General features: G+C 35.1%; 1 protein-coding gene across 1 annotated transcript in view; it reads left to right on the top strand.

Annotated features, from left to right (window-relative positions):
- LOC111245434 (glucose dehydrogenase [FAD, quinone]-like) overlaps positions 1–27194 on the top strand; it is a 53747-nt gene that overhangs the window by 18393 nt on the left and 8160 nt on the right. The window contains exons 2-4 of the mRNA XM_022793805.2: positions 17584–17786; positions 21462–21651; positions 21940–22071. Coding sequence (XP_022649540.1) covers positions 17584–17786; positions 21462–21651; positions 21940–22071 — 525 coding nt within the window. The remainder of the gene's footprint in view (positions 1–17583; positions 17787–21461; positions 21652–21939; positions 22072–27194) is intronic.

Genomic DNA, 27194 nt, shown 5'->3' on the forward strand with positions numbered 1-27194 from the left:
ATGCAGCGTGTTCTGAGGATTTGCGAATTGTGCAGACTTTACTAAAATCCTTTTTCAGGACTCCCTATGAAGTGCCAGTTTAAAAGTATGGACGTGATGTAGATCGTGTGCTTTGGTCGACAACAGACATCGGCACTTTCTGAAGCAGTATGTCGCATGCCGTAAGGATGCAACATCTTGCGAGGAATTCGTCTTAGTTAGTTGGTATTAACTTGGAACGTTCACAGAATAGACATGTATTTTTTTCACACATTTATTCAACTGTTAAAAACGAATGAGACAGACTTTAAAACTGAATAGAATAACTTCTGAACTGGTTGGGCTAGAATGATGATTTTTAATGTTTTAGAGGTACTGCTTTTTATTTTTTACACACTTGTCTGGTAGCTTCTGGACAACCTACCATTCACGTTCCCATCTGTAATTTTTCCATCTGCAGCTTCTCAAAGTAAGTCGAGATTGGGTATGTTTCCCTACCTCTTGTGTTTTTCAAAGCATAGCCAGCCCCTTAATAAAACGGCTCTAGATCGAGTAAATGAAGAGGCTGAAGCCGACGTGCATTTCCAGCTGGCCTAAAGTCAATTAACGTAGAAACTATTTTTACTCGCTTTCCGCATTTTTGGTGTTTGGGTTAAATTCCTTGACGTGTTACATGTAAAATGTACGTTTAGGACAACAAAGTTCTTAGAATGCAAGTCCTACTTGTACAAAAATCTTTTTGTTTCTGACACTGCAATACCCGTTTTTGACGCGTTTGCACGATCCACGTACTGTTCTTTCGTCTAAAGATTTTTTGCCGAATGTTTTCACAGTTTTTTTAGAAAATCGTCACACCCTTCTGGCTTTCTAGAAATAAAAACTTAAGCTTTGAACGTTGGTTTTCGAAATACAAGATGTTTTTCCTTATTTCTCTAGAGTGAACTCATCCGATTCTCACCCAAAGTTTATAGAAAACTGGTTTATTAGTTTATAATAGCCTAATAATATGACATATAGAAAAAGCCTGTGATGCTATGGAAAGCAAGCATTCATAAGGTTTTACTGTTTAGACATCTATAGAGCCGAAATTTAAATTTTAACCGCAATTCTGTTCCGACTATTATGTCTTACATAAACAAGGACTTACCATAAATGATCACCAGGTATCCACGAGTCTTATCGTTAAACACACAATGATGTATGAAATGCAGCCGTTATGAGCTGGTCAAACAGATACAAGAAAATACCGACACAATAGGGCAAAGACAAATTAGAGACCTTATAATAACGCTGGTTTAGCATCCTTGTGCTTTTCTGAGCTGCCACCGCTAAATTAGTATTATGTAATAGTTTCCCATTAAATATAACCGATATTCAGGTACTACGTCTGAGGTAGATAAGGTGAACGAGAGATGTGTTCACTGGTCGTATATTTGACACCTAACAACGATCACTAAAATTTAAAGTAAGGTTTTAAGGAGCGAAGTCCGAAAAATGTAAGACAGTAATAACAGTTGCCGCTGAATCTCAATAGAATGCTGCTAACAGAAGTGAAATAAGGGCCTTGTGTATAAAGAAATAGATACGGTAATGGTGTGCATACAGAACATTGAGAAGGGTAACTCACAGAAAAGGGTACAGAAAAGAATACGTTTACTGAGCAGAGGTGATAAGTGCACACATTCGTATCTCTCAATTGTAATTTCTAAGATATTTAAAAAAGGCTTCTATTTAAGCCTAATACATGGTAGTTGTTATATATTAAACACAATTACTATTCTGTATAATACAGTTACACTAAATATGCGGCGTAATGACAAAATGTGAATTATGAAAGAGGGAGTTGTGAAGAATAGCTTTGTATTAACTTATTATTGGATGCGTATTTTACAAATTTACTAAACTTAAATAGCCATAATGTAGGCCATGCTAATTTACACTCTCGAAATTTGCTCACCGCTATAATTTTTCCACAATTGCTTTTGTCTAAGCTAGCACACAGTATAGTTATGGTCTACTTCGTTCCTTTTTAACCACTGTATGCATTTTATGTACCCTACTGAATTTTGCGACTATGCAGTATCAAAATACTATTAGGCCCGCTACTTCAACCTTGCCATGGGAGCGGGAAAGGCTTCAGCTATTCTAGGGGACTTCTAGACACCCTAGTTGTTGTTGTCAAATTCAGTAGTAGGTCGTTGTTGTTCACAATAATAAATTGTTTGGCTACAGACTGTGCTTCTCATTACGTGCATATTATTATACTTATTTGATAGTCAATTTATTTTTTGACATCTTTCGACGATGAAAAATGACGAATCGGATCTACAATGCTTGAAGAAGACACACGGGTTCGCAGTAAAATATATCCAAGTCGATATGTCATATTCAGGTCCAAACCCTATTCACAATATTCTTTTCGCTTTAAAAAAGGCTCTGCCAAAGCCGAGAGAATATTTTTTATGTGAAATAAATTAGCAAGCACTCTTGGCTGTGAAATTCGACTTTCATTGCGGTATTACTGGAATACATGAGATGAATATGATTTGATTTCCTTTCGATTTATTTCGTGCTAATAATACAGCTAGTAGCGCATGTCAAACAATTATATCTAAGATATTTTTATGTAACTAATATCCAACTATATATATATATATATTAATCCGGTTTTATACATTTTTACAGTTGTAATTATATGAATAACACGTCATTTAATTTGTAACTGATGACTTGAGCATTAGGGTGCTTCAAATTACTAATAGGTTGCAATAAACTCATTCAGTAAACGCTACGTATTAGGTCAATATATTCGAATTGATGGGTTTTGTATGTGTGGTGTTTATTAGACCATAAAATCTGCCGGCAAAGAGAATTACGTGATGTTCGTAAGGAATTGTCTGAATTGATATTGATCGGGCATTGATTAAATTACAGAAAACGTTATAAACCTGGAATTTTAATGAATTGGGGTAGACATCCACGGTATGCGTGATTAGGTAACGGCAAATCTACACACAATTATTATTATACAATCACGATGTGCATATTAGAATCAATATACCGCCACCCAGTATTAATTTGTAAGGCTATGGACTGATTGTCTCTGGCGGGTTAATTCGCTTGCTTATCCGATGTCTACTGGATTGTTTGTTTAGTTCGTTGGCTCGTCAGCAGTCACGAAGAATTTCCGTATGAAAAATTATCATCTAAAATCCTTTTCTTTGAGTGAGTAGAGACATTCTTCTACTGTATTGCTTTCCTTTGGCTTCCGTTAAATAAGTTTTCCAATGAAAATTAAAAAAAGCTAAAGAAATCGTTTTCTTAGACGACACTCGAAAGGACTAGGTCCAAATAAATAGGGCAGTTTTAAACGAACTTGATTTGAAATGTTACTTAATACATTCTTCGAAATTTTGTTTATGTAGTCGGTTTACTTAGTGTTTGGATCAAAGTCCGCTCTCAGTTTTTAGACAGTTTTCTTCGCTATGGTATAATACTCGATTATTATTAATCTTAGATCAACAATAAGTCGGAGAAGGAGAGTGACAATTTTAAACAATTTTTTTAGTCACAGTGCTAAGAAAAAGCTACTAAACAATGTAGCAATAGGTAAGCTTACAGTGCAAGATTGGTTTCTCATAACTTTTAAACACTGTTGCATAAATATTTACTTTCATCTCACTTAAAGTGATTTCACGCAGAAGACACATTTAATACATTCTTTATTAACATTCTCATAGTTGCATCAGTTCCTTACAGCCCTTTCATCACCCATTTCGGCTGGTGGTGTTAATAAACTTTGGCGATTACTGCGTTATACTAGAGGCTTAAACGTGGTAAATTATCTTGGCTACTATAAATTGATATAGGAAGTAATAGCAAACAAGCTTCCCAAATATATAGTTTTTGAATAGCTCCGTCGTGCGCTGAATCAACAATGCATCATAAAAGATAAAAATTGACTTTTTTGTAAAGGACGTCCAACCCACATGTATTTTTTGTCGTGTCGTGCTCGGGAGAGGATCTTCTAAGCTTGACGATACATTGAGGTTTTTGACTATTAGATGACTATTTTTAAAAACGTTAAGAACTCAAAGCGGACGCTGATTCAAATGTGTGAAGATCTATAATTACCGCTTTACAAAGGACACTGTATAAGATAATTAGAAAGTCTGCCTGTAGTCGATTTTCGACTAGTGAGCAAAAATCTTGTGCGCGCTTCCGATTTCGTTGTCTACACTACTTAAGACCTAACTCTAACGATCTAACAAGCTAATCGAAAATATCAGAGAGCCACGTGGCAACAGTATATATGAACTTTTTGGTGCAACGATCCATGATGACTGCACAGCAACTTTTTAATCATTCTATATATACCTATAAATAAAAAAAAAAAAAAAAGAGACTTGTGACAAGTCAATAAGAATGCCAAAAGCCCTGTTTCTAGAAATTGTGGCAGTCAACGACGAATCAACGTTTCAGGACGAAATGCATAAAGGGGTAATTTATCTCACATAGTCGTTTCAGCGCGTCTTTACCAGAGACATGTAAATATAATACCATTGCTCAAGTTGAGGCCACTAAATACGTTAATAGAGAGTCGGTCTGTGGAATCACATACCAATCGGAAGAAATTACGGTAGACTTGATTATGTCCTATTCACTCAAACCCCTAAATTACTTTCAGTGGAGAACTGTCGTTCCAAGTGATTTGGATGGTATCAATTTCTAGTATTTTTGCTGTCACAATTTAATAAATATCCCATCTCCATGCGTTTAGATTTCTAAGGCTAGTTAGCAGTGTTACATTTGACCGTCATTAGAATTGCCATTGAGGCGAGTGGTGGGCTATTCCACATTATCTACAAATATTTTCGTAGAGGTGGACGCCTAGCAAATGTGGGATATATTAGTATTCTTACAGTGATATTTTCTGTATTCAATACTGCAACACAAGTGTAAAAATTTTGTAAGAAATAATTCTCGACTGATATGATTATGGACTTCTTATTGGGACTGTAACACAAATGCGGTACTAAAACTTTACTTAATATATTATTTTTACAATCGTAATCCACGCAGAATGTATTAAAAGAAAAAAATTAATACGTTTTATTGAACATATTTTGTGGTTATATTATTTTATTGATATCGCAACCCTGCTTATAAGTTTTAAAATGTGAATCCGTAAGCAGATGTGTATTAACAATATTACGCAGTACCCTGCATCGTCTCGAAGTAAGCCATGCAATTTTTAAGGGGACCTGTTTTACCGTTTAATTTACAATTTAGACCTAAATCATCTTTGGCCATGGATGTATGTTTGGATATATATATCAGCATATCGTTCATGATGCACCAGTTGCACACGTTGGTTAAAATGTATAAACGTCGCCAACACCGTGTACTTGTCAAAATAAGATAAAATTATAAAAGATGCCATTAGGTATTACTGCTTCGAGGTCAAAAACGAACACACAAAGAAACATCAGGTTAAAATAGGAACTTTGGGATATGGGATAAAGTAGCTGAGCGGGGACATAGAGCATTGATTTATATAATCTACTGCGTTTTGTGAAAACGTTGAATCCTTATTAATTTGTCATACTAGTTCTATCCAATTCCAACACTTCCAAAAAATGTTTCCACTTTTAATCTTAGTGTCCGTTGAATGTTCATTTTTATTTATCCTTGATCCAAGGTAGATACTTAATTATTTTAAGTTTCACGCAATACTTCCGTCAAATATTGCTTCAAACAGTCAGGTTAATTAAACGAGATGTGTCTACGTCCGGTTTCTAAGCTGGACCACCTTACTAGGTGTCCGTAAATTTAGCAGATAAACGCGAGACAGATAAACACAAGAACAGGTCTATAACGTTATTTTTTTTCTATTAATAGAGAAATTCGGCTATTATTAAAGCATTACTCCCTTATTTGATGCCAGGTACTGAAGTAGATAATCATTGACGTCAAAGACATCGAAAAAAAGATCTATATCCAAATATATAGCCAAATAATTGATAAACAGGTCCAGAAGTTTGGTGAAGTTGACCAAAACACATTAATAATAGTATGGAGTTAAAATCATCACTTCCCCTGTATCATCATCGTAAGTATTACTAACGATCGTGTATAAATTTATTTTAAATTGACGTCCGATATTTTTAGTCTCAATTTGATGAAAACACATAAAATTACCTCATTGATCTAAATAGTGTAAGTTCACCATGTAAAATTTCTGTCAGAATGGCATCTGCTGATCTTCTACAGAGAGAATTTATACAATTGTATGATTGTAAACGAAAACAAAGAGTACAATACCACCACAATACCAGCTAATATACTGTATTGTTCCAACACACGCAGTCTTCGAAGTCTTGCATTAATCCCCTCACAAAACTTGAACACTAATTCAAGAATATCTTAGGACCTAATTTTGTCTAAGCGACGAAGCTGATTTATAAGTGTCTTTCCGATTGCAGTATCGGTCTTGCTTTTTATTCGCAGGCAGCCTTCGCAGTTGCATGTATACTATCGATCGCGAGCTCTATCTCTCTGTTCGAAAAATAACATGCCAGAAACCAGTGAACGATTGGCAGGTTCAAAACACCACCGAAGTGTCGGTTGATCACGGCAACATTAATGTGGATTCCGTCAAACCTAGCCGGCAAAATTCGTTCTCCTTAATTCAATTTTTTTTTCAAATGTCTATCCATTCTGCAGTGCAGTTACAAAAAGTGATTAGTACATGCAACAAAGTAAACAATTTTCTGCGAACGACCGCAACACATTTTTGAACGATCAAACTTTTTAGACGTGTAATACTACGTCATGGTAACTAACTCGGTAGAGGATGTTATTCTGGTTGACGTGAAGAAGCTCGGCGTCCTTTTGATATTTAATGAAAACACCTTAAATTCAACATGTAGACACAGCCTAGGAGACACCGTTCAAAGCTTACGAACTATTGGAAATTTTCCTCATCTGCCTGTTAGGAGCAGACTAATGATTCTGATAACTAAGTCTCCTCCGGGGATCCATACAATTGCCTAGGCTATGTCTTCTGAAAACAGACAGATGTCACTTCTACACCAATTTCAGCAGGTGAAAATCGAACGAAATCTAGTGGACCAATCGCCCCAAAGCAAAAATACTCCTTTGGCGAGTTCTACTATTCCCTAAAATATTTCCCATAGTTTTATAACGCTAGTACGTTATATTCCATTCTCTATGATGTTATTATTGTATTATTATTATGCATGACACCATTCGGACGTTTCAATGTTCGCGATCTATCATCAGGTAGAAGGTTATCCAGACAAATTGAGACTTCAAACCTATCTAAAACAAATCCGTGACCAATCTGAGATAGATTTTCGGGTCAAAAGTGTAGGTTGTGTCTGCATCTGCCACGTTTATCACAAATAATTTAATTATGTGGGTATGAATTGCATCTTCGTAGGTTTTCCACTTTTGCGATGTGCGATACTGAACTCAACCTAAATGGTTCATTCTGCTTTAAATTATAGCCATGACGTATGCGCAAAGTAAGCCACTGAAAGCAGAAGAATATTAAAGTATATTTTACAGTTTTTTATTGCGTGATGCATTTTTACTTTTCTGATAACAAATAAGTTTTTAATCATCTTTACGGTTGCAATAGTCAAAAGTTAGAGTAATACTGAATCAGTATTGTTGCAGTTGCTCGTTGTAAGGCCGTTTTTGTCTGTCACTATAAAAGATTAACGGAAACAATTTTTTTCATAGCTGGCTCTTAGCCATCGCTTCTACAACAGGCCACGATAGCACTATTTTGCATTGCTTTAAGGGACTGCTAGGGTGTCATGCGAGCAGTCTGGAGAGACCGAGCAGGAAAGAAATTACTATATCCACCGCCTCTTTCTGCTTGAGGGTCAAAACGTGTCTATGCCCAGATTTAAGCCGTAACAGTGTTTTTAGCTAGTAGGCAAATACTAGGTGATTACTTCGCGCTGAAAACAGCGCTGTTCGTCAGCAGGTGTCTGAACTGATGGATCTCTCGAACTGTTGTCCTCGATACAAGCTGAGATAAAACATAAGCTAATAATACATCAATATTTATGCAAAAAATAAGTGGCTGAAGATAGCGTATTTAAGAAAGATAAAGTCAGTTGGTGAGCGAAGGCTTCAGATGTATTGCAGTCGTGTTATCAAAAGCATATTACAACTAGGGGGTTTTCAAACATTGTTAGTTGAAACGTTTAGTCAGCTATACAATTGATAGCTGTAAATAGGTAACAAAATGATAGCCATAAACAGTAAAAAAGCATCCTCGCATTTCATAAGTCAATAAAAAATTACAAGTACTGGAACAAGTGCTGAATGCAACATGCTAACTTAAGACATAATGAGGCTAAGAGTCTCGCATACACACACTTTTGGCTATCTTTAGGGATGCGTTTCTATTAAGCTTGCAAAACTAAAAAGTGAATGTTTATTTATTTTGAAACGGTACATGTTTCGTAAGGCAAAAAGAGCTCATTGCCCGCTCGTCCAAATCCTAATCGAATCGTCACGTAAAGCTGCATTCAGTAACACTAGGATTTAACAATATCCATAGCAACCGGAAGCTTATTATATTACATATATAATCCAAAAAATACTTCAACCACTTGCGTGCCCTAAAACCGATCGGCAGCGAAGCTATCGAAGAACAAAGAGAATAAGACAAGTTCATGCATAAACATTTTACTAATAACGGAGTCGCCTCGGCAATATGTCTACATTCTTATAACGTTCGGTATAATTATTGCTGATAACGTAACCCACCCTGTAGTTTCCTTTCGGCTGATGTTTCATAATGAAAGTAGTATTTAATAGCATTTAACCAGATAGCATTTTTAGACGATCCATAAAAACATTGATGATGATGATGATGATTATAGCAATCGTACTGTAAAGGGCGGTGCTTGCTGTGATAGATTAAAGCCTAATCTAATGTGCCTTTAGTATTTTGGGAATATCCAGTGTTTAAATAAGAAAGCACTCTATCCGCGATTGAGACGCACAAATCCGTTGCTAAGGCACTGTATTACTGTGGAGATTGTATCTCTGAAAAGACAGTATTCTTTTTTTAATTGCACAGAACGTCAATGGCCAAACTAACAAATAAGTGATTTTCTGTTCAAACGAAAGATGAAAATTATCTGTAAAACTGGTGACTGTTTAAATTAAATGCTATGCACTTATTGCTGCTTGATGCATATCCAAGATCTGTCGCTGCTGCCGCGGTCATTGGAAGCCACAATGCCTACTATCTGTAATTATCTAGTAACACTATATTTAGAGCACAACAATGCGTTCAGCTGTCGAAGAAAAATGTCCGTTTCGGGTTGTGCACCTGCTTTTCAAGTGTAATGGTCAGTATACCGTAAACCGGGAAAAATATCAAGCTCGATAATCAATGTTAACATTAATATTGAGTCAGTTTCGATATTCCGAAAAATGTGCAAAGTATTTTTCTTATGTTCAGTAGAATTCGCATTAAAGAAGAAATATTACGGGCTTAGTTAAAGCATGGTTCTCTACCACAGTATCAAAATAATCAGCCGGCGAACACTAAAAAATCGTTTGAACGATAGGCCGTAACCTAATAATTTGAATAAAGGTTTGGATATTTTCAACCGAAAACGATTGAGTTAGAGTGCTGCTGCCTCTGATTGTATTAGCAGGATAAGGCAACAAAGGACCCATCCAGTGTAATCTGTTTTCTCTTTCATATTTACTTAAGTGCTAATAGGAAGAAACATGTATACCCATAAATTAATTTTTCATTCTCTGGCGTCAACAGATAATGTTTATTGTATTATAATGATTATAATAAACACATGGGTTGAAACCAGAACTGTACTGATAGTAAACAAGCTAGCCAAGGTATTGGCTCAATTCGTGTTCCTTTTAATATTTTTCTTGTTCTTTTGAAAAACAATATTGGGAATAGCCAATTAAGGTTCTAGTAGTGGTGTGAGAAGTTAAATTAATTCTCTCGCCATGAACAAGCATTAAACCACGTCATTAATTAAACTAAATCTTCAGTTGATTCGTGCTTTCGAAAAAGAACCAAGCGCACTATCGACGCAATAAATCAAGATGACAGAAAAACTTGAGAAAGTAATCAAGATAAGCGAAACAGAGTTATCTGGTAAACTGCGTCTTTAAGTTTTCTTTTATGTTTTATGCACGGTATCATCCGACCATTTGTTCGGTCTATGTGAAAACATTTAACCTATGGAGGTTATGAATCTGACGCATGCTGGCGTCGCGTCTGAAATCGCGTTCAAACTAATACAAAAGTTTCCTTGTACGTTTTGATATGCAATATAGCGCAAGCCCTCGAGGTTTTCCCTGGTAAATTTGAGAAAGCTATAAATAATTTTACGAGTCTCTGTGTCATACGCATATGTACACGCATATATCGGTTTAAGGTAAGCAAGCCGTGCGCAAATGTGCGCAGCCATGTTGTAAAAACATTCTGCAACGAATAAGATATATTAATGAAACACAACAATATAAGAGAATTAAATGAAGGCATTTTTGCAAATAACTATCCATCTATTTCCAACATATTTTAAGTTAACAGTGTAAATGCTTAAAGTAAGCAAACCATTCGGCGATTGTAACAACGTACGTCGATTTTTGACTTCTGCCAAGCTGTAAACTCTTATTAAGGAACTTCGTGCTGAGAAGTGTATAACTAATTCTAAAAAGCAGACCTGCTCTAAAACATTTTTTTCGGCTAAATGGTGACAATACAATTTGCTAAGATTACAAATACCAGGCTAATTGCTAAATTCATTTGCTGCCCACACCGTAGATACACATTCTAACCACTTGCTAGAACAAACATATAGAAAACGATCGGATACCTGATACAGGTTTCAGATACAACGTTTGGAATATTTTTAAGAATAACATAACGAGAAGTAGCTGGTAGAAGCGAAGATAGCCACTCTGTTTCATACTATCGTGCTGCTTTCAGATTTTAATAGTTGCAATGATTCTCATAAATAACCGTTCTAGTAAATTTTCGAAGAGGTTGATCTCGTTCTACATAACATTTTAGCAGCCTGAGAAATGACTGCTTGACTTTAACTTGAAAATAGTGACTGTTGTCTGCGTAGACAATTCATTCTCTTATTGGGTTTGTGAGTAACAAATACTTAAGTAAGTTTGAAGCTAACAAAATACTGCTTTTTTTTTCTTAGTAATAAAGGCTTCGGAACATTTTAAATATAGCGTAATGAAACGATGGTACTAGTATATAACATTTCTTCCGCACAAGTTCGCACTAGTACATTTCCGATTTTCAAATTACAAATTTTTCGACTTCATAATTAGATAAAATGCACAATGTATCTCAACAGTAATTTCACCCACATAGCCTTTCACTATGATTAAGTGCTCCTATTTCCAACCAATACGACTTCAAAGGCACATACAACATATGCAAATTTTATTACTTTTTTTTATTCACACAAATATTGTTATTCACACGTTGTATTCATATATTGTAGACAGACCAATTTTCTGAAGAAAGAGAACCTAATTAATATACATTTTATAAATTTAGGTCCATAAAAATCGTTAAATTCTTAAAAATCTCGGACATAAAATATGATTATTTTGCAATATTGTTATTATACTATTTTGTTTAATTTCACCATGAAGTTCTCACTTTTCTATTACGATGTTTTCCGTCCTAAATTGCACATTAATATTTTGGATAATCGGTTAAAATGGGAATTCTCGCATGAAATTAGTTGCATTGTATACACTTTTGATGAGAATAGTTTTTAGCGCATCAATGAACTGGAGTTATATTGCACAGATTTTCAGCGACGCCTCAAAAGCTGGCGCAGATGTAACAGCAGCTGCTCTGGGTTCCAAACCGTGTATTGAAAGAAGAAATTGACTGTTTATACTCGGATAACTATACTATATGAAATAAGCTCGGCAGGTGTTAATTGCCGATAACTAAAATTAAAACAAATAATTGTTATTGATTACGCGTATATTTTCATAGTTAGAATAAGTCACTGTCACAATCGCTAAAATTTAGTGTTAGAAACCACGTATTTGGTGAAACTTTCACGTTCTCTTTACCATGGATTTTGGGCTTTTTTAGGGGATATAATTGACCAACCGTAATTAGAGCGCCTAATGTATCTTTCATATACGAGAACTAAGATAACGCCTACTGAGTAGCGTACCCGAATATACGTAAGACAGCGACACGTGTAAATTAATGATATCATTTAAATATCTCTTCTCAGTTAGGTATCTAGTTGTTTTTCCTATCAATGAAAGGTCATTGTTAAGAATCTTTGAATATGATTGGCATAACTCGGAAGAGATTATATGGTTGAGTTCTATGGGCTATAATAATTATACTGATTGTCACTGCCATCTACAGTGTTATTCTTATTTCTCAATGGTAATTTATGGCCGCCCTTTTCATCTGACATATTGTCTAGCTCATCATTCCGAAACAACAGACAAGGTAATCTAACAAAACAAGCGCATGATGTCGGTGTTCACCTACGCGTCCCAGAAGACGTGGGACCAACACAAGCAATGAAACTGCGCAGAGAGACTTTTCCCTGGCCGTTCCTAGTGCTGCTACTGGGCCATTGATTTTCACCGAAACGCCTGGTTATTGTTACTATGTTACCACCTTTGTGGTTATGTTTTCTTTGTTAGTTACTAAGATAAACCATATTTATTATGCGCGAGATACAACAGTACATTATTGTTATGGTGTCACATTTAATGTACATTGAAATATAAGAATATCAGCAGAACCTTAACATTCGTAACAAATCTTTGCAAAAAAGTAATATTTGGTCTCATCAAATGAATCATCTATAACCACTAGACTTCCTTTGAGCGAGTAAAAGATCACCTTGTTTCTGTTTTATTGTCTCCTCAGAAACATTTAGATTAAAAATAGCATTCATTTGATATACAAACAAAACAAAAAAAAATGTTGTTTAAAAATTGGACGCAAAACATGTAATGTAGAAATCTTTTTTTATCCTGGCTTAGGGTGCGATTTCTTGATGTATATGCACAATGCGCTGTTATCACACTTAGAATCGTATTAAAAAATAAGAAGCCAAAGCTAATATTACTTCTCAACATATTAGGCATTATAAAATTACTATCAGATCGTATTTGTGAAAAATCATTATTTAGAACCCGACGCCCTACCCACCCTATCGGCAGTGAAGACTTTCGACTTGCAAGAGCATCAGTTGTGAATAAGAAACTTACTTGCGACATTTGTGCAGGCTTTCCGTGTACAAGGTAGGTGTGCAAAGACATGTACATGTCAGGTTCATTCCAATACATGTTTCGATCACAGAATAGGTGTTTGAGATACTAGATCCAGGCTCAACAAGTTTTTCTAGTATTACACTAGAAAAACCTTTAAAACCGTTGTCTAATCTTGTTCTTGATAAACTTGGAATAGCTTCGTGCGTAGCACAATGTCAAACATCACATTTTACTGTAAGACATTTGGATTGCTTGCAATCTATTTTTCAATAATCACTTATACGTGTTTAATAAAAAAAAATGTTTAAGTGTAACATTTGCAATATGTATAATTTTCAAACAAAAAGTAAAAATTATAGAGAGCTACCACCGCAAAAACGAAGGCTTTTTGACAAATCTTGTTCCAATTCTGTGAAAAGGTACAAGCATAAACGAAGGGTTTACTTTAAAGAATAGTCTTTTTTTATTTTTTAACACGCCAAATGCAGACCGACTTTTAAAGTTTAAAACAGTGTTAAGAAATCTTGATATGCATATCTTAGTGGTCTTGCAAAATGTTTTTTCAAGGGTGAGGAATGAAACAAAATTTTGACAAAATATATCAGCAAGAATGTAGGCAATGATGGAATTACTATTATTAACTACTGTAGTTATTTTGATGCGCAATTTGTTAAGAATCTGCGTAGCAACTTTACCGTTTGATCGCGTGTTACCCACGAAGAAGTACCGCCAACTCGTTAAACTTTATCGGCTTTCATACATCGCTATTCAAACTGCTTCAAGACTTAATCAGTAAATGAAACCTTTGTAGTACTTAAATAAACTATATAAACTGCCTAAACGTGCGATTCCTTATATAGAACAGTATAAAGACAAATATCTTTTACCACATATAAATTTCTGTAACTCCATCTAATATCGGCAGATAGTGCGAAATGATCACTTTCAAGAAAAAAGATAACTTTTCTAACATTTATTAGTATGTTATTTCAATTTATAAAACAGCAATTTCAGTAAAAAATTTGCGGTGACATTATGGTAAATGTCATTTGCAAAAAGCAGGCTTTCGACAAAACTGTTGTGCTAGCATTTTGATGCAAGCAGGGTGATCAATTTAGAATCCTCAAAACAGATTAGTTTTTAAAAAGTAAACGACACAATACCAGTACCATAGTGATCTTATAGCCTACGTCAACCTTTACTTTGCTAATTGAATATGTTATTTAGTTGAAAACATTTTTTAACATACCTTTTATCTTATCTCAAAAGCTTCAGTTTTTATATCAATACGGTTAAGCATTACACATTAATTGGATAATATGCGTCCATATGTAGTCCATACATGTTAAACTATTACTAACTTACCTTGTTTATAATAAATAATATGTTTACTATTCTTTAATGAATACAGAGGCTCAATCTGTATACGAGCAAAATGTGATCAAGTCGGATGTAATTTTCTGAAGCATTTCTAGTAAAATGAACTTCCTTTTTATCACACAGAGAGTGTGTGCATATGTCGTATAGCGAGGTGATTTTTATCTTTCCAGTTAGAATTATAATTATCTACGGCACAGTACTAAAGAATAATTTTTTTCATTCGAATTAAAGTTGAATTAGAGGAAAAAATGAACGACATAACCCATATTAACAAACGACATAACTCATAACAACATCAATCAACAGCATAAGCTTGTTTAATCAAATTACCTATTGTATTTCTGTTACTTACGGGTGCTTATTATTATCTTTAAAACATAAATACTGAGCGAATCTTCAATCTATTTTGCAGTCTAACCCCGCTGTGGCCCCGACTGCATGAAGAATTTTTTCTCTGCTTAGGGCTTTCCGATTGTTATTTAGGTAATCATTAACTAATATAAGTAATAATAAAATACATATCACTAAGTAATTATCAAGTATGCAGACCACACAGAATGCTACCCCACCCTTCTTTTTCTATCATTGCCCGGACAATTGACACTTATTGGGTTAAACGAGCAGAACTCTTTTTTCGTTTTGCTCTACAGCTTTTTTAAGTCTAAATCTGGTTGAATGAGACGTATATTTAAACATAGCCTTTGGCCTAGACATTTATCTCTTCATTACTCTAGTAACTTTTCTTCCGCACCCATGGACCCTGTTCTTATTATTAAACCTTGTGGCAGTTATAAAACCAATTATAAATGGCCAATTGTAAATTACTCTTGTCAAAATATTTAAACGTAGCATACTCGTTCAGTTTCAACCCCATTTAAGATATAACTGTCTAAATTCCATTTTGTTTTTAAGTGAGGCCTTTATTAATTGTGGAGAACCAAGACATCTACATTTTTACCAATTTTAATACCAGAATGCCGATGAAAATTAGAAAACAGTTTGTCATTAACTGGGTAACCATTATCTCTTCATAGTATTCAGCGCTTTCCGCAAATTTTCACTCAATATTCGAAATAGCAGTAGTTCCCTTTAAACACCCCTAATCTGCCTTACTGTCGCAGCATTTTTCATTTTAGCTTACCACTCGCTTATGCCTCCGTAAAAGCTGTTCATTTTCTACCAAAAAAGGTAATAATTTAGCGTTTTTCTCCGTTATTTACCGCCGGTCTATACCATCATTTATTTTGGACACTTCATTTCAATGACATTCTTCTTAAGTGCGCTTTTTATCTGCTTTGTTCCATTTCAATTCCAATGTTCTTTCCGAGATTCTAACATTTCTTTTTTGTTCTTATTGTACATTTTTAGCATAATTGTGAAATTAAACAGCATCAAACCTCACAAACGATGACCTACGTGCCGTCCAGGATCGTCCGTGTTGCTTCTAAATTTCCATACTTTTCCTTGTTTTTTGCCTGACGGTTTCAAACTTCGCCTTTGTATCTTAGCTTACCAATTACTTTAGAAACCTTTTTTCGTGCGAACTTTCACTGCTGTATTCTCCATCAGTTAATCTTGTACGTTTTTGAATATCGTTTGCGTTCCTGGCCTTATATTTATATTACCTTGTATATTACCTGATACTTTAAGACCAAAACTATGAACTCTACATAAAATGGAATCTTCCCTGATGTTAAAAAGCCTCGTCATGCCAGGTACATGAATTTCAGGTATTTAATATGTACTCAACAATACCTTTTAAAAAAATTCTATCATCAAATTATAATAAAGTAAAAGTAATAGAAATACTAATAATAAAAATATAATAAAAAATACTTTTTGAATATACTTGAACCAGATGCTGCCTTGTCTTTTGTGTAAGCCCAGGCACCACTTTTTGATTATCGTAAACAATAGGACATGAAGTTCTTGAAATATTGATGTGGTAGTTTTATCTGCGCTGTGTCCACGTCTGTTAATAAAGCATTTTTAAACTGAATCGAACCGAAGCAGTGTTCAATATACGTTGGTGACTCACTGGAAAATTAGTTCAAACTAATTCTAACTAATAAATTCCAACCTTTAAAGTTAACCACAAAAGGAAGTGTCGATTACCATATAAATGTTAAATAATTTAAAAACGTCTATATGGAATTACCACAACTCGACAGTTGCAAACGCAATTATTTGCAATGATTACAATCACCTAATTGTCACACTTAGTTATATAAAATATTTTCTATAGTCATGCTTAACTTTGTTCTCGTTCGCCGTATCAGCAATAACGTCAAAGCTCAAATGTTAACAAAGATTGTCCGTTAACAGGAAAGGAAATTTAGAGATAAGAATAAAATACAGCTTTAGATGTTATATTGCTGCTTACGACTGATGGTGCTGTTGCTAGTGGTGATTCCTCTGATGAACGTTGGAAAGTACTACACGTAAGCACAGTTGTATCTAATTGAGGAAGCTGAAGGATCGTTGTGTTCCGTAGATCCGATAGAAGGTTAAGCGAAGGGGGTCAACCAGGTAGTCGTCGCTAAAATGATAGACGGCAAACAAAACGAAAAAAGCAAAAGTCCGCAGGAGAAATGGCAAATATGTTGATACGTTCCTGGTAGCTCACTTTCGTCATTTGAGTTCAAATACGCACGCTATTTCACATACATAAATCGAGGCGAAGTAGGTGCTATAGTTGAAACTAAACATTCGATATAATAATATATAATCGAAACAGTATTACAATACTATAATATCTTCGCCCGGATTGAGAAATTTGGAGTTGCGGTTCTTTTGTTACCTATCAATGACCGCTATCAACAAACCTATTCTTGACGCTGTCTTTGTTTATAATAATGCTGTTGTGTCTCTTCAATTTAGTAAAATTCTTGATTTGTGGTCTTACAGTGGGTGGCGGTTCTGCTGGAGCTGCTTTGGCAAATCGCTTATCTGAGGATCAGAGCGCCTCCGTGCTTCTCGTCGAGGCCGGTGGCATAGAAAACGAGGTATCAGACATTCCTTTGATTGCCGCGACGCTCCAGTTGTCACCACTTGATTGGCAGTACGTTACTGAACCACAGGACGCCTCTTGCTTCGGCTTCAGCGACCGTGTACGTATCATAAATATACATCTCAAACTTTCTGGCGTTAGTAACATATTTAACACAAATTCTGCAAAATTTTTTTTTAATAGTTTAGGTCATGCACACCGTAGTGGCGCAGACCAGTCATAAGAGATGCGTAAGGTAAACAGATCACACACTGTAGCGCAAGAAAATTATGTTGCAGAACTTATTGGCTAGCATAGAATCGAGTAGATTCATTGGTTTTCTCAACGTTTCCTTTCTCTTATTTTTGCCCTTAATCAGTCACTTAATACACCCAACTAATTCTATCTATAATATATATACAGGTATTCGTGTAGAAAAAGGACTACTTGCCATGGTGTAGCACTCAAATTAAAAATTTAATCAAAAATAATGTAGCTATTCCTTTTGCTTGTTTCTTCATTAATTTGTCACGTCCATTTAATACCATCCTTTAAGAACGAGCCGTTCTCTTTTTTCATGTTTAAACCACCCCTATTACATCAAGTGTCAACTCACCTGAATCTGTGATCCCTTACGTTTTTGTTGTGCCAAAATTTATGTTGCGTAATTGAACCCTACCTTTGGTCTTTGGAGACTAGTATAACTTGACATACGGATTAAGCTTGGTTTACAGAATAAACGTTTAATTAGTGTGCTCTACTGCACATGCTAATTTTGCTTTGTATTCGTATAGGAAACCGAAGTAAAATAGAAAAATTAATAGTACTGGGAAACCAAAATGAAGTATATAAAAATAGGAAGAAAAAATAGAAAAAAAAAAAAGAAAACAAGATGAATACAGGATTATAGAACGCGTTAAAGAAATTATAGTTAATACTTATGCGCATGCAATAGGACCTTCATACGTTGCCAAATGATATTTGAACGATTGGGGATAAGAATAGAAACCTGAATGACAGAAGTACCAAAAACGTATCTCAAAAAATAATAGGTATATGAAATTATTGTGAACGGATGAGAAATCAGTTCAGCAGACTTTGGCCTGCATTTTTCAAAGCGTTTGCAGATATGAAGCGTTTTCACATAAGCACCTACATGTTTCTTGTTTTCTTTGTATAGTGACTAATCGGCGGCCTAAAAAAATTGAGTTATGAAAGAATCAATTGCTAATTAATCAATACATTTTAATGAAATATGAACAAACTTGGGAGCATAAATCCCTAAAAAAAAGGAATATAAACATTAGATTACATGGAATTACAATGTGTGTGTGGGACAAAGGGTCACTTTTATTTAAAGACGTGTACGCGTTCAATTCTGAGATCAAGATTGCATTTCACTTGTAATGTACAGCACAAAATATAACGCTTATAAAAAATGAACATTGGAATAATACACTACATTAGCTAAATGGAGCGAAAAAGCCAGAAAAAGTGTTAGTTTAATCCAACCAAATCACAAGACACATTTGGCACAATAAGTAAAGAGGGTACACTATGACCCAACTATTGTGGAGAGATCGGAGGTGTCGAATAAACGATATGTCAAAAACAAGGTGTGCGACTAGATACATGAAATAGGATTTTTATATATTTTAAAAGGGTCAAACAATAAGCAAAAAAGTGGTATATGCATGTTAGAGTTAGAGCTGTGCCTCTAAGTTATATTAAGGTATTATCGATCAAAAAAACAAACATTATAGTTTGAACAGAGATTTAATAGATGACACTATGATGTATGGTCCAAACAAAAGTAAATTAGAATATAACAGAGCCAATTGCACGGGGCTGAGCGTACAAAACACTATGACGACTAATTAAATAAAAACCAAAAGTAATTAAATATAAAACGAAAACGGAAAGGATCATTTTATTCCAATCGAAGCCAAGGTTTTATACATATTAGCTAATCGTCTTTTTCATTATAGGCATGGAGTAGCATCGAGTGTGTACCGTTCATTTGACAACATAAACTGGAGATAACAATATGCGAAAACAATAATTAAAGATAAAAAAATAAGGTTGCCCTACATCTAAATCCTCCTTTTTTGCCATCAGCCCGTTCGCCCTTCTTCTTTTTCGTTTAATCTTCTAGTTCTCTCAAAACGCTCCATATGCAAGTATCCAAGACACATAAATGTTAAAAATAACATTCCAGGAGAATGGTAAAGGGAAACATATGGAAGTTACGCTATGAAGGAGCGCAAACCTTCATTAAGGAGAGCTACAAGAAGGGTTAGGCAGAAACCCTTTGTACTATTTAGGGGGCATCAGAACATGACGTGGCAGACCATATGAAAAGTTTGTAAATATGTTGACTGTACTAAAATGTTAAGTTTGTAAAGCGTGTGAAATTAGTCAAAACAATGGCGACCTAATAAATATAGTAGCGTCGGTGACAATCGTGTTCTAATGCGAACGATGGTGAAATAAATTGTGGAGAAAGATGAACAGAGTGATATATGTTGATTGAGTATCTATATCTTCAGATGAAATATTACATTGATTCAGAATAGTCGACACGTATTTTGTTTAGCAAGATATGTCAAATAGCGCGCTTTTAACCGATTCCAATCGCTAACATCAAAGAAAGTATATATAAGCCTTTGACGTCCTGCTAAGACTGCTTTACCATATTCTTTACCTAATATTTAACTACTTCCACAATTATTCTTAACAATCTTTTCTAACCTTATTACCAACGGGAAGCTACTGTAACAGATTTTAGGTATTAATAACTGTTGAACTCAACGAATCAAGGTAACTGTTACTTGCAAATCGAAGTCTGAAGCGAAAATATAGCTGTATACTTATAATTTGCGGTACTAAACCTAATTTTTGTATTTTTCTTCTTTGAACAAATTATGTTTTGTTTAAAATATTGTTAACTTCAGTGAAATGCGAAGACTGATGTCATCATTAAATATTAGGATGCTCGATTTGTTAACTGTAGCAATTGCATGAAATAGTCACACTGTGCATTTTCTCTAGTATAATACTTTTCCATAAGTGTCTTCAAAACATTCGAGTGCTAAGAAAAGTCAATTTCTTATTAATACCCAAGATCTTACAAAGATTCTGTTATGTATAGAAAATATCGTAGTGGCAGTAGACCCTTGGTTATTTGGTAATAGCGTTCAACCGCAGTTTCATTTTATGGAAATCATGACTGACTAGTTTTATCAGAAAACTCACACAGACTAACTGATCTGTAGTTTGTTGGTAAAAAAGCATTGCAGGCGCTTTTTTTGTTGATTATTTATCATAAACTTGGTAATTACTACCACATAGATTGGTTGTAAAAACATAAATAGTATCTTTTAGTAGTCCACTTTCGTACCCAATGTTGTCATCCAATTCAGAGCTGTGAGAGATGCAATTTTTGTCACAGTTTATTGGTAGCAATTGCACAACCAAAAATACTGATCTCAGCCAGCGGCTACTTCAAACGAATACTTCCTTCATTTCAGCCAAAAGCCACCACAAGCTTCTAAACACGTTAATCTGATCCGGTGTGAAGTCATAGGTATTTCAGTTCATTTTCGAAACAAAAGTATAGTTTATTTCAGCAAATTCGTGCTAAGCATTCAATTAGCCTAAAGGTTGTGTTCTTTCAAAAGCTGAGTGTTTGCGATGCATAGCTTTCAAGTTTCGTCTGACCGCTAAGCTATTTTTTAGAAAAGAACCTGCTTAAAACCTATTTGAGAGGGAAGAAGCTAATAATAATGCATTTCAGCGGAGCCTGTGGCCACGAGGTAAAGTCTTGGGTGGTTCAAGTGTACTCAACTATATGCTGTATGTTCGTGCAAGTCCTCATGACTATGATACTTGGTCACATTATGGAAACTATGGTTGGAGTTGGAAAGAGGTCTTCCCATACTTCTTAAAATCGGAGGACAATCGAGACCCAGTCTTCCTTAAAAACGGTACAGAGAATTTCGTAGTACTTTTTGCTTGTTCGTGTTAGGTCGGTGTTGAAGCTTATCCGATTTGTAAATTTACGATTACAAATTAGATGATGTTTCTTTCAGTAAAAGAAAACATAAACATGTTTTGTTACAAAAATAATAAAATGGTAAAAACTCATTGCTTATAGCACATTTTGTTTTAACTTTTTGGTCATAAAATTAGAACACATGGAAGTAGCTGCAAAAGAATTTATAACTGTAGTAAAGATTTGAGAATGGGTTATATAATATATATCTCGATTTCAGGTTATCACGCGACAGGTGGCTATATGACAGTCTCCACTCCACCTTACTCCACTCCCTTGGGCAGAGCGTTTATTCAAGCCGGCATCCAGATGGGGTATCCTAATGTCGATGTAAACGGGCCTACAATGTCCGGTAAGTAACTACACCAAATCTAATATATGACATGAGGTTAAATCAGACTAAAAAAGCTAATCTTAAATGTGATCCAACAAAAGCATACACGGATACAGCAAAAAAAAACAGGTAGCTTTTTTAATACTACCGTTTTTATGCATAATTTGATAAGCTCATTCCAGCACTAAGTAAAACACTATAATTCTAACCTAGAGGACATCGAGTTTGCCTATCACAGAAGAAGTTGAGTGCAATTACTTAAGACTAACCTGAGACACTCTCAGATCGGCTTCTGTGGGAAGCACCTCTTTATAGTCCGCTTGTCTAGACTCAAAGGTATTGTACTTCTGTGACACTAAACCACTACTACTATCAACCTTCTACTTCTGCTGTGTTGCAAAACGTATACTTCTTAATTATCTACTTACTTCTTTTCTTTCTTAACAACACCCCACTGATTTTACAGTATATAAAACAATTAATAACATTAAGTAAATTTGATAAATTAATGTAATTTTTAACAAAGTGTTATATTTGAGATTTGCAAATCGAATAGTGTCTCATTCCTGGCTAAAATGCTGGAACTTTTCAAATTTTTTATGATCCCTTTCATTATTTAAGAATTGTGTATTACTAGAACACGAAACAATAGTTAGCTGAAAAACGTCAGTTATCCCAGATTTTTGGAGCAGTCTCTGTGGCGGCAATTACCTCACTCATGAATGTGGACGCATAGTGAGGTTTTTGGTTTTAAGTGCTTGGGTGCTGAAATTAACTTCTTGTTTTAATCTTGACTTTGATATTCTAATTTGTATAACAAATGAATGAGACCTCCTCTTTATCTGTATAAAATACAGCTTGGTTGTGCAGAATCCCGTCTGAGGTCTGATCTCTCTACGGTTGACGAAATCATTTGGGAGCATGATCAGTAATTTTTGAATAAAAATAGGTGATGGATAGGGCATACGGCATCGTTGCCTTCAGCTCATTAAAGGGTGGATCTCGACGGCATGCTAAACGTAGATATTTAGTATATTTTGGCTCGAATCAAATTAAGATAAATTCACAATCGATTGCTGAAGGCGTCGACACTTCTAAAATTTAATCGCGGATTTATCTGGTACTAGAAGCCGGTTTTTGTCGTGTCTGGTGAAACGCACTGCGCCTGGATACCGTATGCTAACTGAATGTGATACCCTAATTTCTGAAGCGTAAGATGCTACTGGGGTCAGCTATTTTAGTTGGGAGTCATTTTAACATACCTCATAACTGTAACCAAATCCCAAAAAGGCAAGCAATTTACGTTGATAACCTTCTTCTGCATCCGTTTGCCAGTCTATGTTAGCAATCTCCACGCTGCATGCTACAGAGCCCTGGCATAAAAAATTTGCAGCTTATGTATCGTTCTGGCTGTAATTTTGGACTTCTTCAATTTTTAGTCAGATAAAAAATTATTGTATTTTTAGGTCAGGAACTAATTGTAAGTGCACTGACCTTATAACAGCACCCATGACAACAATACCATACCACTTCTTCATTCATCATTTTTATCGTTAGTGCGTAAATAAAACCTGCGAAGCCGGCTTAATAATACTTAGTAATCATATAAAACGTCCCGCTTTTTCTAAGCAGCGGTGTTTGTTCTGACGTCAGCGTAGCTTCAGATATAAAGCATCTTTTATACTAACATCAGACGATCCTAGCCAGCTTTCTGACACGAGTCACTGGTGAATAGCTGTCTTAAGTGGTGGAAGATCAACTGGAGTCCGCTTGAGTGCAGATATCTTGGTGAATAAATCAATTCGACCAAGGAGCCTGCTATAATCTAATAATAAAATCTGATACTTTCATTGCAAAAAATCGCTCCATTTTTCTTTACTAAACATACATCTAATAATTACATCAGTGTCATTGAACGAGTAGTACCAGTGCGTGTGGCTCCACTTTAATGTGGTCGTAATATAATCCGAAAATCGAGACCAGCTTACACCCTCTGATTGCTGGCGCACTTGCGATCATAGTGCAAATCGTCTTTTCTTTATTCGTTCATTGTAATTGCCTCCAGAAGGAAGTATTAAACAATGGCTCGTATGATATGACAGCTGAATTCTATAAATGAGCAGTTTAAATGAATGAAACCACCAAGTACATAATTGAAATAACAGAAAGAAATATTTACAAAATTTCTTAATGAACCAATAATGTATTTCGGGCGAGTTTGTAACAATGAGCTTTTTCGTACGTAAATCCTATTGCCCAGGGATTTTATTTATTAGATCCGAATGCAAAGATGTCTCCACACAGAAAGGCAATTTTCTGTTTTCAAATAACGGAAGTCAAATAGTGGTAACGTAAATGTTGTTCAGATTCATACAGGCAATTATATCCTTGTTATGAATTTAATATTATATAACGATAGATCTACCGGATTATGTAACGTTACAAGCAGACAGTCGTTTCCATTGAAGTTTGACGTGGATATTTTCAGTATTTTTTTTTTAACATATTAATCAAATATTCCGAAACCAGTTTCCAATCTAGCTTCTATTCTAGTTTTTCTATCTACTACACGCTTGCCTGTTCAGTTATTTTGGGATATCTGAGAATAATAATAACGGGTATTAGTTACAACAACGTTCAGTGTTCCTTATCAACTCATTCTTAATGGTAATATTTTAATAGGTGCAATCAAGTATTATTACCACGATTTTTTAATTTTATTTTGTAAAATAATTGGTATATTCATGAATGTTGGCTGTTACTGTTTTAACAGGTAAATTAAGTTTGTACAAGAGCGTCCAAATTCTGAGAGCAACTCTTACGATTTTGATTATTCTATATTTTCGCGTTGTAGCGAAAAACACGTGCTAGTGAAATGAAAGCTTCATGATCAAAAATACAAAGCTGATCCTGAAATCCCTGATTCATTAAGATATACCACGCTTATTTGTAATCAAAAAGTCACATACAGTGACATCAACCACTCGGCCCTGGTACGTCTTATGTTGGCAGCGTTCCCAAGTTTTCTCGGGCGTGATAGTCACCAGACCTATGAACGTTTTGTAGCGAGTGAACTTCGTGTAACCAAACCCTTATACTAACCCAAGCGCCCAGGAAGACGTATGCGTTGTACACTTAGGTGATTAATTTGCTCAGTTAGATTGAAGCTCGGTATAATCTATAGAACTGTGAAGTTTTACATACTTTAATACAAATTATATCTAGATACAGTAATAATTCTATTACAGAACGAGAGATATACCGATAAAAATATACCAAATAATATTAAATGTTTATAGGCTGCAGAAGCTACTTTTTTTTGTATCAATAGCACCATAATAAACAAATATTTATTTCAGCTATAGTACAATCACGGACGATACTTGGTTAACTTAAAGGTACCGTACTTCTTTAGAGGCATTTGATGTTGTTAAGGAACCACAACGTTCTCAGAAGTGTAATTAGATATACGTTCCCGCCAATCGTAGAAATTGATCCATTTTAGGTTGAAACAGAATGCAACGATTGTATGCATACTTCGATACTAGTTTCAGATACACTTACGACAGAGACATTTATGCTGTATGAAGGAACTGGGAACATGGTAACTGCTGAACTATTTTTGGGAATTACAACGAAGTGGTTTCTTTGCATCGGTTGAGGCCGGTCAGGCAACGGTGATAAATCTGAAGCGATAAGTCGCATCAGCATCACAGCTGGCTGTTTTTATATTCTGTTGATTTTTCTCCCTGTTCATTAAGTTGACATTATCAGCAAACGGATATCTAGTTGAATTCTGAATAATACGCGTGGCTTCAACGTAGGACGCAAGCGTTTATTCACCGCTTTTGCAAATGAAAATTCTAGCCACATCTGAGGTAGTGACCAGGATAATTTTTTCATAAAAACGTTGTGTCTTTCATCGCCAAATAGCTATTCGCCTAGTCGAGTGCATACTTCTACTGCTGCCGTGTAGTTGCTCTTCATTTTTCCTAAAATTGAATGCCAACAACTCGACTTCTCGGTTTGCCATTGTTAGCAGAGCACAGGACGTGTGAACGGGATACAGTGGTTGACGTTGTTGCGACGACGGTATACGCAGTTAAAGATGTGGTGTCGTATCCTTTACTTTTATTGGTACTGCAGTGCTCATCGTTCCGGGCTCGCAATCGAAAACTACATTTAGAAGCTCCAAGCTATTTTCACTTACAGAGACGAACGTTTCACTAAACCTTCGCTTTCTCAGCTCCGATTTTTATGACGATTCTCTTTTCCAAATCTAACGAGGTCTTCCGCAAAAATGGTGTCAAAAAGAACGGTAAAACCCATTAGATAGAGCAGCTTAAGGTGACTCGATGTAGACTATGTCTTTTGTAGTCTCGATGTAGAAATGTCGTCATAAACAGAATTATTTGACTATTTCCATCTATGTGATGCATTTAACCTAACTAGAAAGGAGAAAACGTACTACTTTTACATCAATGCGCCAAAATATAGTGGAGCTCCTTATTGGTATTTTTTTGAGAAATTTGTCTTTCTTATGTTTCGTTCTCACTCAGTGAAACTGCTATGTCACGTTCACCAACCAATTTCTACTGATTGAATGTAGTTTACCTAATTCAAAAAACGGATAAAAAAGGTTATTTATTCTGAAGAATGGCAGATTTCCTTCTGGTTAATAGATACATTCTGATTACATACATTAAATCTATGGTAGTGTAATGTTTGTATCTAATGCGATCAGCAGTTTTTAGAATAGCATCATGGAGTACGACACGCAGGCAGTATTAATAATATGATGTAGAATCGGCATCAATGTTCCTTGTTATAATAAATAGACAAATAAACAGGAAAGCTTTTTAACAGATTCAAATTTATACTAGATATTTTATTCTTTATAAATTTTTTTCAATCTGTTCTTATTAGGAGCGAGTTTATGCTCTTTATTTCGGTTACCGTTATTCTGGCAAAACGTTCTAGATCTGGACCGATAGCGTATTAAGTTATATTCGGATACATTTTGCCAACCAATGGAACAAAGAGTTGAGCGCGCCCCCGCTAAAAGTGTGATTACATCGAGGAAAACATACTTGGTGGCTGACATAAAACGCAGATTCTTTGAATGACACCTTTTGATATAG

This window comes from Varroa destructor, unplaced genomic scaffold (genome assembly GCF_002443255.2).
Source record: "Varroa destructor unplaced genomic scaffold, Vdes_3.0 BEIS01000002.1, whole genome shotgun sequence".
In the NCBI taxonomy this organism is placed as follows: Eukaryota; Metazoa; Arthropoda; class Arachnida; order Mesostigmata; family Varroidae; genus Varroa; species Varroa destructor.